Here is a 17,186-nt window from a genome sequence, read left to right as displayed (position 1 = left end):
CCTGGAGAGCCGAGTGCGTGGAGAGCCAGCCAGTGTGCTGCTGGACCTGTAGGGGGCTGGTATGCCACAGCTCTCACAGTGACCCTGCTGTGGGGTCAGTTACAATACTCAGTTGTTCCCACTGGTAAAAGGGGGAAAATGTGGCTGTGAAAGCCTGACAAAATGAACACAGGTACAACAAACAAATAAAACATCCATTTACTCTTTAAGAAACAACATGTTGGAAAACAGCATTCAAAAGCAGCACAAAATGTACCTTGGAATTACAAATGCTACTTAAATAAGTTCAAAATATTGATCCAGACAGGGCTCAGATTTTTTGGTACAATTCTAACCAGTGATTTTTTAGAAGATAATGATTGCCTAGAAGAACATCAAGGCTGGACAGCTTTTCAAAAACAAATTAGCAATTTTTCAACTGTGGATGCTGTTCCATTGGGTCTTGTTCTTGAGCCCTCTTGTTTTATTGTATTTGAACCACATAAACGCAAGGCAAGTATAAGAGTATCCAAATGACACATACAGCACTTATGGCAAGTTATTAATACAGTGATATAAGTTAATTCAAATTACAGAGACACAAAAAAATTCATTTGAAAAAGTCTGAGATTTTTTAAAATTTACAGTATGTTTTGTAAATATCAGTTTTGTTTTTACAGATTGCTCCCTGGGATGCATTTACATAAAGGTTTGCTGTAACATGCAAGTAAGCAAAATATATAACTTCATTACGGAGCTGAATACTATCGCATTCTACTTTTACACAATCGCTCTGCCTAGCGAATCTGTGCAGTTCTTTTCATGCAGAAAATACATACTGTACATGAGCACAGAGGACAGTTCTCAGACACATCCTTTGTGCACCGTAATACAAACACACATTTTCTTGTGTGCTGCTTATTCAGCTAACTCACAGTCATAGCAATGTGTGCCTTTGTCTTTTCCATAAGGGACAAGAAAGGTGCTCTCTGATTACCATGCCGCCAGCTTCATTGCACCTTTCTCTTTGTATTACAGCATCTACCATTAGCCCTGGTTTTGCAAGGTTCTGAGTGCTCTCAACTACTGTTGAAGACCCACTAATGGAATTTTAGGGTGTTCAGCACTTTCTTGCATTACACTCATTATTATTACATTATATTGAATGTTGTGTCCAGCTTTCAATGTTTTTAATGTTCCAGCATGGGAGAATTTGCAGTCTTCCATCCAGGTGTGTGAGATTTGCATGTTTAGCTCCTCATTACCATTAATAGACATACACATTCATGTTAGCTTTACAGTAAATTGTTGATGTAAATCCTCCATAAATGGATGAGAAAATGCTTCCCACTGAAGCCATTTAAATACTCTTAACATGATTAGACTTTAAGGCTTCAGTTCTGAGAGATGCTAACCATCCTCAATGCCCATTCACTTTCAGTGGGATTTTTGGGTGCTCAGGACATCACAGGATGGGACTGCAGGCTGCATGAAAGCAATTATACGAGGTCTGTCAAGTGATTAAAAAAATTAATCACGATTAATCATGCTGTTCAACAACATGTGACATCATCCGAGGCTGCTATAACATGAAATATATGGCAGAATGCAGGTAAAACAGAGCAGGGAATATAAAATTCTCCCCGAAGGAGTACAGTCACAAATTTAATTGATGCATAATTTTTTTAACGAGCATCAACAGGATGGAAGCATGTCCTCTGGAATGGTGGCAGAACCATGAAGGAGCATACGAATGTTTAGCATATCTGGCATGTAAATACCTTGCAACGCCACTACAAAAGTCCCATGCAAAAGCCTGTTCTCACATTGTAAATCTGACATTGTAAATCAGAAGTGGGCAGCATTATCTCCTGTCAAGGTAAATAAACTTGTTTGTCTTAGCGATTGCAGAATAAGAAGTAGGACTGAGTGGACTTGTAGGCGCTAAAGTTTTATACTGTTTTGTTTTTGAGTACAGTTATGTAACCAAAAAACACCTGCATTTGTAAGTTGCACTTTCAGGATAAAGAGATTCCACTTTGGTACTTGTATGAGGTCAATTGAAAAATACTGTTTCTTTTGTTTATCCTTTTTACAGTGCATATGTTTGTAATAAAAAATAATCATATAAAGTGAGCAGTGTACACTTTGTTTTCTGTGTTGTAATTGAAATCAATATTGAAAATGTAGAAAAACATCCAAGAATATGTAATAAATTTCAATTGGTGTTCTATTGTTATAAATGTGATTAATCGTGATTAATTTTTTAATCATGATTAATTTTTTTTAGTTAATCACATGAGTTAACTGTGATTAATTGACAGCCCTAAAATATACATTAAATTAGTCAAAGTGTGAATGTCCAGGTGGCCTCTGCACTCTTCCCCACTTGGCCCTATGTGATTCTGAGACAATGGAGGGGCACAGTATGGAAAGAGTCTTAGACAGCAAAACCTAACAATTCTCCAGCAGTTAACTCTTAATCATTACTTTGTGTTCAAACCTGAAGGGACATTTCTATTGACTCCTACTGCTCCGTGTTAAAATGTTGCTTTTATTTCTAAAGCTACCATATTTATGTGGGTCTTTATGCACACTGCAAATATCAGATACAAAAGTAACTTGAGAAATGCAGTATTTCAACTTAGAAAAGCATTTTTGCTCAAATTCTCATTTGGCTCTCCAATGCACATATGTACATATGGGTTTCTGAAAGCAGAATTTTATTCACAAATTCTATGTTATAGCACCTCCAACAATTGTAATATGCCATATTAGAGTATATTCTCCTTCATTTTCCCTATCTGATCCTTTGCCATTTTTCTGTATGCAGAACTCTCATTAACTTTAATGGGAGTTCCACAATTAGAAAGATGGGAAAAGGCCTGTGTGTATATACTTGGATTTCCAATCTGTGATCCCTTACACAGTATCCAAGTCTTAATTTCTTGTATTTTCCTCCTTCAAAGAAGAATAAAAAATCTTTTTAATTAAAATGTAAGTATAATTAACATGGCACTTAAAAATGCACTAGGCATTTATAGTAGACAGGTTGGAAAATGAGTGTCTGCTAACTAACTAGTTTATAAAATAACCTACTACCAGATGTAGTACTTGCTACCATAGGGTTGTATAGGGTTGGGAGGAAGGTTTCTTTGACTAGGTAAATTGAGACTGGCTCCTTTCAAGTGTTTTGACATGCACTGCCTCCCAGTGGTCAGAAAACTTCCCTCTTCTCAGGCACAGCTGCGAAACTTTAGAAAATTATCCAGTTCCCATGTGTAGAGCCCTGCAAATCTGCAGATATCAGTGGACCATTTTTGCAGATCGCCGATCAGATGCAGTTCCAAATGTTGTGTCTGTGCAAGGCTCTAACCAGGTGGCTTGCACCTAGGAATTAGCTAGTTTCCTATAGATTAAATTATACTAAACTGGTGTTCTGCCATCCGAAAACCTTATGTGTCAGATGACTACTGTGTACAAAAGCACATGCACTTCTACCCAGAGAAGAGATTGAAGGGAAAGGGCTGCATTTTGCGTGTGCTAAAGGCCATACTGTAGAGAAGGAAATAAATGAGAGATTTAAATAAAACTGATAAGCTGGAAAATGGTGAATTATAAATGGTATGTAAAGTAAATAAATAAAATGATGTTGAAAAGAAGCCATACATAACATAGGATTCAAGTGATTTTAATATGCAATGTAGATTATGGTAACTAAAATATAATACACAAAGCCTAATACTATACATCAGATATGACAGAAAAAGAGTTAACAAATATAGTAGTCATAGCATATAAATGTGTGTAGCTTAATTACATTCAATCTATTCAATCTACAATTCAATCAATACTGAAGTATTCAACAACTCTGCAGTCCATGGTTTAGAAATAATGTGCATTTCAGATTTTCTACTGCAAAATCCATTCTTCAGCTGAACAACTTCGCAGAGAATCTTCTGTTTGCACGGGGCATCCATGCACACTTTTCCCTAGCAAAGCTACCACCAGTATTTTTTCCTTTTCCATAGCAGGGGAAATGTCAATGCTTCTATTTTTTTTTTTTTTTACTGCTCTTAAATGTGCCTCAATCTAATTGCATCTTTGCTGTGCATCTTTAAACCAATATTCACCTACCAGTGACCTTGTAACTTAGCAAGAACAATAACATAGAAGATAAATACCAGATGTGAGACAGGCCAAAATAAGGCCTTTTTGCGTATTCACAACACCCACCCATCCTTTTTAATAACCCAGTCTTCTAAGGAACACTTACCTTGCATGCACATGTCTAAAATTTCTGACTGCATCAGTTCCACCGCTTGCTCTTAGTGTTATGTAGTTAAGGGCCAATTTTGTTCGGTGATGAGTGCCCTCATCATTCACAAAAGCTGAGGACGCTCAGCTCAGCATCTGGTCAGGTCCTTTGCCTCACTGGCTAAACAATCTGATAACAAGCAAAATGAAAACAGTGGGAGGAACACGCTATGCTGTAGAGATGTTGTAGAGAGACAAAGCGGGTTAGGTAGTGCTGGTGGGGGAGTGGCACTCTATGTGAAAGAAAGCATAGAATCAAAGGAAGTAAAAATCTTAAATGAACCAAACTATACCATAGAATCTCTATGGATAGTAATTCCATGCTCAGATAATAAGAATATAGCAGTAGGGATATACTACTGACCACCTGACCAGGATGATGATAGTGACTATGAAATGCTCAGGGAGATTAGAGAGATTAGAGAGGCTATTAAAATAAAATTAGGGAGATTAGAGAGGCTATTAAAATAAAAAACTCAATAATAATGGGGGATTTCAACTATCCCTATATTGACTGGGTATTGTGTCACCTCTGGACGGGATGCAGAGATAACGTTTCTTGGTACCTTAAATGACTGCTTCTTGGAGCAGCTAGTCCTGGAATCCACAAGAGGAGAGGCAATTCTTGATTTAGTCCTCAGTGGAGCACAGGATCAGGTCCAAGAGGTGAATATAGCTGGACCGCTTGGTAATAGTGACCATAGTATAATTAAATTTAACATCCTTGTGATGGGGGAAACACCACAGCAGCCTAACACTGTAGCATTTAATTTCAGAAAGGGGACCTACACAAAAATGAGGAGGTTAGTTAAACTGAAATTAAAAGGTACAGCACCAAAAGTAAAATCCCTGCAAGCTTCATAGAAACTTTTTAAAGACACCATAATAGAGGCTCAACTTAAATGTATACCCCAAATTAAAAAACATAGTAAGAGAACCAAAAAAGAGCTACTATGGCTAAACAACAAAGTAAAAGAAGCAGTGAGAGACAAAATAGCATCCTTTTAAAAGTGGAAGTTAAATCCTAGTATGGAAAATAAAAAGGAGCATAAACTCTGGCAAACGAAGTGTAAAATATAATTAGGAAGGCCAAAAAAGATTTTGAGGAATTGCTAGCCAAAGACTCAAAAAGTAATAGCAAAAAAAAAAAATTTAAGTACAGCAGAAGCAGAAAGCTTGCTAAACAAGCAGTGGGGCCACTGGACGATTGAGATGATAAAGGAGCACTCAAGAACGATAAGGCCATTGCGGAGAAACTAAATTAATTCTTTGCATAGGTCTTCATGGTTGAGGATGTGAGGGAGATTCCCAAACCTGAGCTATTCTTTTTAGGTGACAAATCTGAGGAACTGTCCCAGACTGAGGTGTCATTAGAGGAGGTTTTGGAACAAATTGATAAACTAAAGAGTAATAAGTCACCAGGCCTAGATGGTATTCACCCAAGAGTTCTGAAGGAACTCAAATGTGAAATTGCAGAACTACTAACTGTAGTCTGTAACCTATCATTTAAATCAGCTTCTGTACCAGATGACTGGAGGATAGATAATGTGACACCAATTTTTAGAAAGGGCTCCAGAAGTGATCCCGGCAATTACAGGCCGGTAAGCCTGACTTCAGTATCGGACAAACTGGTTGAAACTATAGTAAAGAACAAAATTGTCAGACACATAGATGAACATAACTTGTTGGGGAAGAGTAAACGTGGTTTTTGTAAAGGGAAATCATGCCTCACCAATCTACTAGAATTCTTTGAGGGGGTCAACAAGCATATGGACAAGGGGGATCCAGTGGATATAATGTACTTAGATTTTCAGAAAGCCTTTGACAAGGTCCCTCACCAAAGGCTCTTAAGCAAAGTAAGCTGTCATGGGATAACAAGGAAGGTCCTCTTATGGATTGGTAACTGGTTAAAATGATGTGGCCCAAATTAGCTGTTACCACTCAAGAAAGAACTATCCACAATGACTCCTATATCTTTGAAAACATTTGCTCAATTTGCAGCTGCACTCAAAAAAGGAACCATAAGAAAAGGGAAGATAAAAAGAGAAAAATATAATGGCTTGATATAAATCTATGGTACACCCACACCTTGAATATTGTGTGCAGTTCTGGTTGCTCCACCTTTATTTGTGCTTAAACTGGTTACGATAGGATACTTAAATTATAGTTTAGATTCTCCATACTGAAGTACAGAATGTTGCTGGATCACGTGGCTCGCTCATATCTCATAGGTTAAAGGACCAACTAACAATATAGAACTTTCACCTAATGTTACTGAACTCCCACACATGGCCACACTTCCAAGGAAGCTTTTCCAAGCATGCAAGATATGAACATCTCACTATACCATAAAACGAAGACCTTAAAGTCAATTGTTAAATATTAGAACAAATCGCAAGAAGTCAAATCGCAGAAGAGGCTCCAGAGGTGACTGTGGCAATTACAGGCCACGAAGCCTAACTTCGGTACCAGGAAAACTGGCTGAAACTATAGTAAAAAACAAAAACAAAAAAACAGAATTATCAGACATGTAGATGAATGTGATATGTTGGGGAAGAGTCAATACAACTTTTGTAAAGGGAAATCATGCCTCACCACTCTATTTGAATTCTAGAGGGGGCCAAACAATCATGTAGACTAGGGTGATCTAGTGATATAGTATACTTGGACTTTCAGAAAGCCTTTGACAAGGTCCCTCACCAAAGGCTCTCGAGCAAAGTAAGCAGTTGTTGGATAAGACGGCAGGTCCTCTCATGAATCAATAACTAGTTAAAAGATAGAGGGGAAAGGGTATGAATAAATGGTCAGTTTTCAGAATGGAGAGAGGTAAATAGTGGTGTCCCCCAGAGGTCTATACTAGGACCATGTCCTATTCAACATATTCAAAAATGATCTGGAAAAAGGGATAAACAGTGAGGTGGCAAAATTTTCAGATGATACAAAACTACTCAAGATAGTTAAATCCCAGGCAGACTGTGAAGAGCTACAAAACGATCTCTCAAAACTGGGTGACTAGGCAACAAAATGGCACATGAGATTCAATGTTTATAAATGCAAAGGAATGCACACTAGAAAACAAAATCCCAACTATACATATAAAACGATGGGGTCTTAAATTAGCTGTTACCACTCAAGAAAGAGATCTTGGAGTCATTGTGAATAGTTCTCTGAAAACATCCACTCAATGTGCAGCGGAAGTCAAAAAAGCAAACAGAATGTTGGGAATCATTATGAAAGGAATAGATATTCCCAATCTTGAATACTGCGTGCAGATGTTGTTGCCCAATCTCAAAAAAGATATATTGGACTTGGAAAAGGTTCAGAAAAGGGCAACAAAAATGATTAGGGGTATGGAGCGACTTCCGTATGAGGAGAGCTTAATCAGACTGGGACTTTTCAGCTTGGAAAAGAGATGACTAAGGGGGGATATAATAGGGATCTATAAAATCATGACTAATGTGGATAAAGTAAATAAGGAAATATTATTTACTCCTTCTCATAACACATGAACACATGAACTAGGGGGTCACCAAATGAAATTAATAGGCAGCAGGTTTAAAACAAACAAAAGGAAGTATTTCTTCACAGAATGCACAGTCAACCTGTGGAACTCTTTGCCAGAGGATGTTATGAAGGCCAAGACTATAACAGGGTTCAAAAAAGAACTAGATAAATTCATGGAGGATAGATCCATCAATGGCTATTAGCCAGTATGGGCAGGGATGGTATCCCTAGCCTCTGTTTGCCAGAACCTGGGAATGGGCAACAGGGGGTAGATCACTTGATGATTACCTGGCATTGGCCACTGTCAGAAGACAGGATACTGGGCTAGATGGACCTTAGGTCTGACCCAGTATGGCCATTCTTATGTCTTATGTTCTTTTATTGGACCAACTTCTGTTGGTGAGAGACAAGCTTTCAAACTACATAGAGCTTTCCTTCAGACCAGAAGCTCTGTGTACCTTGAAAGTTCATCTCTTTACCTTACCCACCTTTCTAACACACTGGGACCAACATGGCCATGACAACACTGCTAACATCATGTAGTTTTTTTCACATTTTACATTGTTTGGCTTGAACAGGAATTAAGCATGGTAAATCTGTGTTCAGGTTGCTGGGCCTTGCTTGGTGTAGCAGGACCATTCATTTTATTAAAGTAGGGATTTGCCCTCCCAAGAGCCCCTGCTCCCTACCACTTCTGTGTAACAGAAGCCCTCTCCAGTCCAGCACAGCACTCATGGTCTACTATGTTGTGAATATAATATCCTGTTAGAACACAAAATATTTTGATGTCACTTTCAGATTTAAAATGTTTTTACTTGATATATAAAATTCTAAGGGTGGGCCCTTAAAACATAATCTACATTTTATTTACTTTATTTTTTATCTTATTTTTAACGCCTTAAATTTTCATCATTGGTATGAGCAGTCGAAACCAATTGGGTTGTGCCCATTCACACAAGTGAGTTGAATTTGGCACAGTGTTCCAGTTTTTTGCCAAGCCTCAAAACTCCACTGACAATTTAATCTGAAGACTCCTATTCCTTAAAGATGATCTTTAGAGGAAAGAAGTAGTGGTGCCCTAGTGTCCCTTTCTGGCTTATTTATGATGCATCAAGAAGCCCTGGAAAGTGTGGGCCTTTTAAAAACAACCTTTTTTTTTAGCATGCCTCACATTAGAAATTTGCATCTTGTGTGCCCTGTTTTTCTTGGAATTGTCTGGAAAGTTAGTAGTGTCGGTAATTTTCAGGCAATGCAACCTGTCCATTTTGATGGGACGGGTGATTTTTTATTCTGGCTACAGTGTTTAAATACTATTTAACTCAGTTGCCCTATGACCTTGGGAGAAAAGATCTCTGTTAAAGTTTCAACAGCTGAGTGCTCAGAGCTCACAGTGAATTCTGCCACAAAAGCAGGAATGAGAAGGCTTGCTATTTCTAGGAGAAAAAAAATAAAAAACAAAACACAAAATTCCTTTCATGGCTTCTGGCTACATTGTAATGAACCAAAAAAGGAGTATAAGTAGAACCCCATTACTTTTAGAAAGCATGGTGCAGTGGTTAGGCCATTAGATCAGGACTTGAGAAACCCGAGGTTTGATTTCCTGCTCTGCCAGAGATGTTCTGTGTAAGATTGGGAGGTAAGTCACTTAGTCTCTCTATTCCCCACCTGTAATGTGGGCATAACTACTTATCTCACAGAGGATAAAGACTGTGAAGCACTTTGAAATCTATTGATAAAAAGCATTATTTTAGAGTTAGGTATTATTATTTTAATCTTTTCAGGTTGCCTTTAAATCTTAAGGAATTATTCATGTCTTATAGGCATGTGCTCACCATGGACCCAGTACTCCACTCCTTGCACACTTTGGGTGTGCAAAGAATATAAGACAAGGAACAATATACAGTAGTTGGTTTAAATGAGCCACAAAAGAATGTATAGGGTTTAGATTATTAGGCTTCCTTCCTTCATCTTAGGTTTGAGTCATTTAAAATTTAGTAGACCATCAAAATGTGTAGACTAAACAGAAATACTAATGTATTACAGACTGAAAGACCTAAGTGGGAACCTGTTCCTTCAAAGCATACTGCAATTTAAAATGAATATTCACATTATATGGGTTCAATTTGTCAGCACATCTGAAGCTTCACATGCAAGGAAAATGAAGCATACACAGTGTAACCAGGTTATCCTAGATACTTGCTGCTGAACCAGTGGGTGGCAGCTATGTTTGTTTGCCACCTCATTCAAGGTGGGCCATAAGAAGGTTGAATATTTTTTTAATGTTCAAAGAAAAAAAATGGATTTAATTATTTTTGATGGGGAATTCACCCCATGAGAGTCCTGGCAGGGTTAATGGCAAGAGAGGACAATTAGCCATAGGCTGCACCTGAAGGAGACCTAGGATGTGATGAGGCTTAATTATGGATGATGATCACCTGTGCAGAAACAGGTGGGCCCTGACTTCCCTTACAATCCACTGTGGGAGTGTTGCAGTGGGTTTGGAGACTGCCTGAAGAGAGACCCCAGAAGGGGAAGATGATTGTGACTTAGCTGGAAGGATGAGTCACAGAAGAGATAGAGTGAGTGACATAGGCAACAGGAGGGCTGACTAACTGTAGGATGGGGCATGGACAGTAGTGAGCTAATTCCCCAGATGAGCCATGAAGTGTTACCATTACATACTTGTCCTTGCTGAAAATTTCTGCATATCTCTCAGCATTTGTGCAACCATTGAGGCTAGCAACTCTGAGACAATTAGCATAGACCTGGTGGCTTGCATTTTCACCATCATGTGTCATGCAGCACGCCTGGTTGGGCTGCTGACTGCAGGAATCAAACCCAGGCTCTCTGGGTCTAAAAGTGTACCCCTATACTGCCCAAGCTAGAAGGTTGTAGTAGACTCATAAATCTCTGTGGTCTAGCCATGGGGGGTGGGGAAGGTGAGGGGAATCTTTGCTGTGAGGGAGACCATTTAGGCAAAGTACAGGTGTGGCGGCAGGGAAAAAACTTACCAGATACTTTTAGTCCAGGCAGCTAGGGGGGACAAGGAGGCCCACGCAGAGCTAGTGGGTGGGATAGGGGAGGGAGAAAACCAAAGTAAGAGAAGAGCAGATACCAGTTAAAGAAACAAGTACCGCTTGAGTGTGACCCAAGAACCACTAAATGCCAACCCGCAAGGGGAAGCAGATGGGTTACAGGCACCTCATGGTGCAGGTGTCTGCTTTCTAGTTCACCACAGAATGCCATGTGAGGGCTCAAATGAAAGTAAGTGTCACAGTGGTCATTAATATTGTTGTGAAATATATGTACAGATACTCTGTCAGGAGTTGTGTGTGTATATATACTGAAAATATGTTTTTTTTTAAAGTCTGTATCAAGGTATTAGTCACCAGCAAAGGTGGAAAAAGCGGTTTTGCTGTAAACAGGAGGCTTTGCTCTAGACAGGAGGTAAGAAATGTGTATCTCTGTCAGGATGTAAATTATGCATTCTAAGCTAATACAATAGATGCCTCTTTATATATGAAGTCAAATGTTAACAAAGAGATGTGAAATCAACAAGGAAGGTGCACACAGGAAAAAACAAGCCATGTGGGAGTTATTCTGACTAAGAGTAAAGACAGTGAACTTTGAGGGTATTGCTGAGAGGCAGAGAAGACACCCGGTATCCTGCACCTAGAAAGTAAATGGACAGCATGCTTTCATTCATAAAAATGGGCTCTCAGCCAGCCTTGGTTGAAAATATTGCAGAAGACTTTGGGTGAGATCTTTTTTAAACAGGAGGTTAACCTGTTAGTTAAGCTTAGTCTCTAGAAAGCTGTTTTTGTGTTTTTTTATATGTAACTATTTATTTTACTGTTACTTGAATCTTTGATAATAAACTTAATAATGTTTTCAAAATAAATATATATCTGGTATTAAGCTAAGTATTGAACATGAGCTGAATCTCATAAGCTTGTGTGTTCTATTCCTTTGGGAACAATAGATCTGGAATGTCTGTGAGTAGCCAGGGGCTATTCAGGGGCTGGATATCTCATGGGAACGCTTCAAAGAGGACTTGGGGATTGGGGTGCACCTATTGTTAACTTGCAAGGCAAAGTAAGGGTTGACATAGCCCAGAGGCAAGTGCTTGAGTGGTTAACAGACTGGTGGTGTTCAGGAGCCAACACCCAGCTAAGCACAAACAAGTTTCCCTCACTTTGGAGTCAGGGAGTAACAAGGAGACTTGCAATCCTGGGCACCATGAGAACTGGTCTAGTCATGTCCCCTCCCTGTGCCTCATTTTATCCAGCTGTAAAATGGGGATAATGATACTAACCTCCTTTGTAAAGCACTAGGAGAGGTATGGATGAATGTGCTGCATAAGAGCAAGCTGGTAGTAGTCTGTATTTCTATTAATTCTAGTTACAGTATTGGCTCTTTTTTACTTCTATCGCCTTGCTTTGTTCCTCTCTTCTGCTTCCCCCCACCCCCCGTTGTTACCTAAGCCTAGAATCCATGGGAAAAGGGGAGGGTTCAGCATGTGTCACATTGTAGAGAAATTCTCTCATTGGCCATCAGTATTGCAGGACAGTTTGGAAGTAAACTGTGAAGATAAGAGGCCAGTTGAATAATTCTAAAATAAGAGATCAGTTTTGTGAAGAAAAACACGTTCTTACACAACCTCTTCTGTTGAGCCATATGTTTATTATTATTTGATTAGCCCACAAATAGGCATCCCTTCAGCAATGCTAAGGTGACACACTATGTGATGACTTGTTTGTGATTTTAGACTTTTTACATTCTAAATGGTAAATTCTTAGCAGCCCGCCCTTACCTATATCTCGGCAACAAAGGAGGGTCACGAATGGTCCTCTATACTGTAGAGGACAGGTTCTTCATGGCAAATGCTTTCATCCTGAAGATGACCTGTACTGGAAACCTGGGTGATCCTAGGGTTTTACTTCATAACTATCCATGAGAGACATTTTTTAAACCATATGCTATCTCTGGAACACTGAATTTCATTTCACAGATCCCTGATCTCAGTGCATTGTTGTTTTTGTACCAATTCAGATGCAGCAAAATTTAGATAATAGTCACTACATTATCCATGCTTTAAAATATCTATCTACAGTACTTGACTAACCGCCGTGCAAGCAAAGGGTAAGCACATCTCATGCTTCAAGGTATAAAATGACTGCTTGTGGAAGTCAGTAAAGAATCCTCTTCCCTCACCTCATTCTCCACCCCATATAATTGTCTACATGCATTATGGATTTTTTTTTTCCTTCCACAAAGCATCAGATGTCAAACCCTATTTGAGTCAGGATACTCAACTAGATGATCTAATATTCTTTTCATAGATTGTAAGGCCAGAAGGGACCATTAGATCACAGTCCAATGTACAGGCCATAGAATTTTTATGTATCCAGTTTCAATCCAGTATAATCCTGTGCCCTTCCAGTATGTGACCTCTTGCAATTAAGCATAACTTAGAACTATCTTGAAAATAATGGCTCTTGAGTTAAACCACCTTGAGAAGCTTCTTCGTAGAAAATGAAAGTGAGATTAGTGGTATATCTAACTGGTATATCTAACTGGGTTCTAAATTAGAAAAATAAGTCTTTCTGGGATTAAATAAAACCACTGTCTTATACTTAAACAGGGTGTTTTTCTTACTTCTGTTTTAAGGTAACAACTTTTTAATAGTCATTCTCAGACACAACCCTCTATAACTAGGGTACATAGTAAACAAACTTCTTTGGAGAATATAGGGCAGACCATTTTATACTTCCTGTTATTTTTATCTCCATATTTACAAAATGTTTTAAACCAGGTAAATCTCAGCGTACAAATGTAATCTGCATGATCAAGTTTAAGATGATTAAACTATTACAATAAAATCTATTAAGCACTTCTGTGAAGTTCAGTAGAAATTCACAATATATACATTATCCAAAAGAATGAAAATCCTCTAAATTATCTAAACCAAGTTAATGCTTATTCGGCACATATTTGCATTTTAAAAAAAAAAACATACTGGCATTTTTTGTCGCCTGAAAGACTTCATCATATGGTGCAATATGACAGAAAATATATTCATTTCATTACACATTCATGTTATGGAACAACTTTCACCATAAACTCATTGTAATTGAAAAATGGAGCATGTTTATTGCCCATTTGCAAACCTGGATTCAAGGGTGTGTGTCCTAAGCTCCAACAATATTTGTTGTTAAGATGACAGAGTAGGATGATTTTTCCCCTGTACGGTCTCCACTGGGTCCCTTGGTGAGAAATCCTTGTTGCTTATGACACCAGCTTGGCCTCATTGTGACTTGCTTCATTTAAACACACAGGTGGGAAGCCATCATTATTTACAACTGGTTTCTTCAGTGTTGTACCTGAAATATAAGCAGAAAACATACTGAGTGTTCATTTTATATTGTTTCTAAATACAGAACAAAAATAAGCTGTGTTTAGTGTGCACTTTTATAGGCATTCTTATTTTATTATATAAGTTGAAAGAATAAATGCAGTAGCGCAACTAGAAAAATAAGAATAGAAATTGGCTGCAAATAGCAGCGTGGTCAGAAAAATCTCCTGTTAGTTGTGATTTTTTTTTTAACAGTGCAATTGATGTAGTACTGATATAATAATACTGCTCTCAGTACTGAAATACAGCCCCTTCTGTTGGTGGGCAGTTGTTTGGGTTGGGGCATATGGTATTTCTGACTCTTGAATCCTTGGGAACTGATGTATTGGTATTAGTCCCTCAAATCTCCCCAGACTATGTAGGCTGCCTCCAGAGACCCAGCTGCTCCTCAGAATTATTCAGGAACTTCTTTCCTCATTACGAAGTGCCATGAGGCACGTACATGCAGTGACCAGTGGGAAGTCAGCAGTGTGTGTTCCATCGCAGTAGACTCAATATAGAGTTAGGTGGGAAGCAGGTGACTTTGTGCAGAACTAAAGCAGAGGGTGGCCAGGATGCTCTGTTCCCATTTAAAACATACAAGCATCATTTACCGCCCTACAGTACGCACAACACCACTTAATGCTGTAGTGAGATGGTGGGGTAGGAGATGGAGTCAACCCCCACCACCTCTCCTATAGCCCTCTTCGCCTAGGTGGACAGGTGTGGTTGGGGATGCAGACAGATGAGTGGGGGACAAAATACTGATAGGGACAGGTGTGGTATAGGTCTTTTAGCCATCCTTCAGCCATACCAGAGTGGCATTGCTGGCCATTCTACATTCTCTCACAAGCCACTATTTTATCTCGTCGGCCATCAGGCAGGGGATCTGTGAAGAGATGGAGGATGGCTGGGCCTGGGGGGAGGCCTCTGTTGATTCAGTGAAGTATCCAAACTTGTGAATGTTTAACCAAGCCCCAGTCTTTATGAAATTCCTCTGTCACTGTATGTTTTTACAGCATATTTGCCTGGTTTTGTTTGCTCTGGTGCTGGGTTTCCATTATTTTTTTTTTCACTTTATTCCCTTGGTAGCCCTAGAATTGGAACAAAACTTAATGAAAAGGGAAAAGACCCGTTACTTCAGCTTGGGAGCCACAACTGAGCAGGGAAAATTCTAAGTACAAAAAGACTCCCTATTTCCATAGGATGTGATGGTGCTTATTAAATGTGAAGATAGGATTACTATATGGGGTGTAGTGTCACTGGTAGGGGAGGGGATAATAAATTGAGTCCTCATTCTGGAACATGGCTGCCTGTCTCAGGCTTTTGGATGAATTCAAGCTTTTGGGAGTACCTATAAAATCTCAGGACTTGTGTGGTGCCTGGGCCATGGTTGCTACAAGCCCCATGGCCAAATGCACACCATGACAGTGAGAGAGATATTGAATAGACCAGAAAAGGGAACAGAGCCTAGACAGGAAAAAGAGAAGCCAATCCTTGAGACCCATCATTGTCCAGATCCAGCTAAAGAGGAGGATATATTTTTTTCCTTATTTAAAAAAAAATTGATATTGTTGCTTTTCCCAGTGATCTAGAGAAGCCTGGATATTAGCAGATGTCTGCAGGGTCGCAGGAGACATTAGTCTTCATTTTCTGTGTACGTAGATCTGTTTTTGAGGCCATGATGATTCAGATGTCATTAAAATTGGCCAGAATGTGCACGTACACACCCTGCGTGGCTCCCAGGGCCCTGGCTTATTTGGAGATTTGGCCCTTTAAACATATCTCAAAGTATAGAAGAGAATTTACGGCTTTCTTCTCCACTTGTCAATGTTAACCTTTCCCTGTAGTGGGGAAAGGTATGGAAGGAAGAGTGGAATTATTCCACTGGAGGGAGCCAGAAGGTAACTTGTCAGGTATATTGGGCAGGAGAAGATAGATGGGGCGGGGGGGATTCTTTTGAAGAGAGATGTCCACAGAGTTCCCACCTCTCTGAGCTCTGTGTGGTGAGTTTCTCAGTGTGGACTTCTAACCAAAATATATTTGTGCTCTTTTTCTTGACTTTTACTAGCATTTCAAATTCATACATTTGGGAGACACTGTCATGACGATTCTCAGTGGGGCAAAGGGTTATTCTTAGCTTCTCAGTGCACTTTGATACATGCGATTCCCTATGCCAATGATCCACCTGTGCATTGCTAACCTGCCAGGGTTTTCTAGGAGAGCCCACAAATGGCTTTACTGCTTGTGCCGCTGCTCATTACACAGACTGAAAAAGGTGAGGAATAGATGTATTCCTGACTTCTCAGAACGGCTGTTGGAGCCCTGTGCCCACCCTTAATGGGAAGGGGTGCTAACCCGGGGCCAATCCCTGCAGATGCACACGAGTTGCAACAACACTCATCCAGCAAAGGCAGTGACTGTGTGACATTCTGAAGCTTTTGCAGTTTAGTTGTTTTGAACACTGTTTTCCTGGGATTACAAGATAACGAATAAACCATCTGCACTATCCAGCACCTCAAAATTTAGTCCATTAACTGCTGGAACTGTTAAGAATTCATTGTGTGAATTATGCACAGCACCACATCAAAGCCAAAAGTGCAAACCCTGCTTGTGAAACTCTGCCATCTAGTGGCTGAAAGTGGTTCATGCTCCATCTGTTTTTATTCACATTTCGTTTTGCAAACTGCTAGATATATGTTTGCAATACATCTTTTGAGTTGTAGAGCCTCACTTGGACAATTGGTCCTTGCTGCAACGCTCACGTTTCCAACAGATGTATTCCTGTGGGTTGCCTTTGTGTGCCAAGTTTGCTGGAGCTGAGCACATTGAATTAATGAATTCATCAAATGAACACCCAAGATGAACTCTCAGATTATTTCTGGCAAGTGCAGACAATTTCTTAGCCATATCCCAGCTATTGAAAATGCTTTCTACTAACTACAGAGGTGTGGCACCTGAAACTCCTATAGTCAGTAACTTGTTACTGTTG

General features: G+C 39.4%; 1 protein-coding gene across 6 annotated transcripts in view; it reads right to left on the bottom strand.

The window, feature by feature from the left end:
• Positions 1–180: 180 nt before the first annotated feature.
• The window catches only part of AMER3 (APC membrane recruitment protein 3), a 74,918-nt gene continuing 57,912 nt past the window's right edge, over positions 181–17,186 (bottom strand). For 3 of the 6 annotated variants that reach the window (XM_075132242.1, XM_075132243.1, XM_048864199.2), the window contains one exon: positions 181–14,183. Coding sequence is in view for 1 of the 6 variants with exons in the window: in XM_075132243.1 (XP_074988344.1) it covers positions 14,089–14,183 (95 nt within the window). In the remaining 5 variants the exon portion in view is untranslated. The remainder of the gene's footprint in view (positions 14,184–17,186) is intronic. The other 3 variants (XR_012669908.1, XR_007358444.2, XR_012669909.1) reach the window with 3 other exon arrangements.

Source organism: Caretta caretta, chromosome 9 (genome assembly GCF_965140235.1).
Source record: "Caretta caretta isolate rCarCar2 chromosome 9, rCarCar1.hap1, whole genome shotgun sequence".
NCBI lineage: Eukaryota > Metazoa > Chordata > Testudines > Cheloniidae > Caretta > Caretta caretta.
This window is presented reverse-complemented; position numbering and strand designations above follow the sequence as displayed.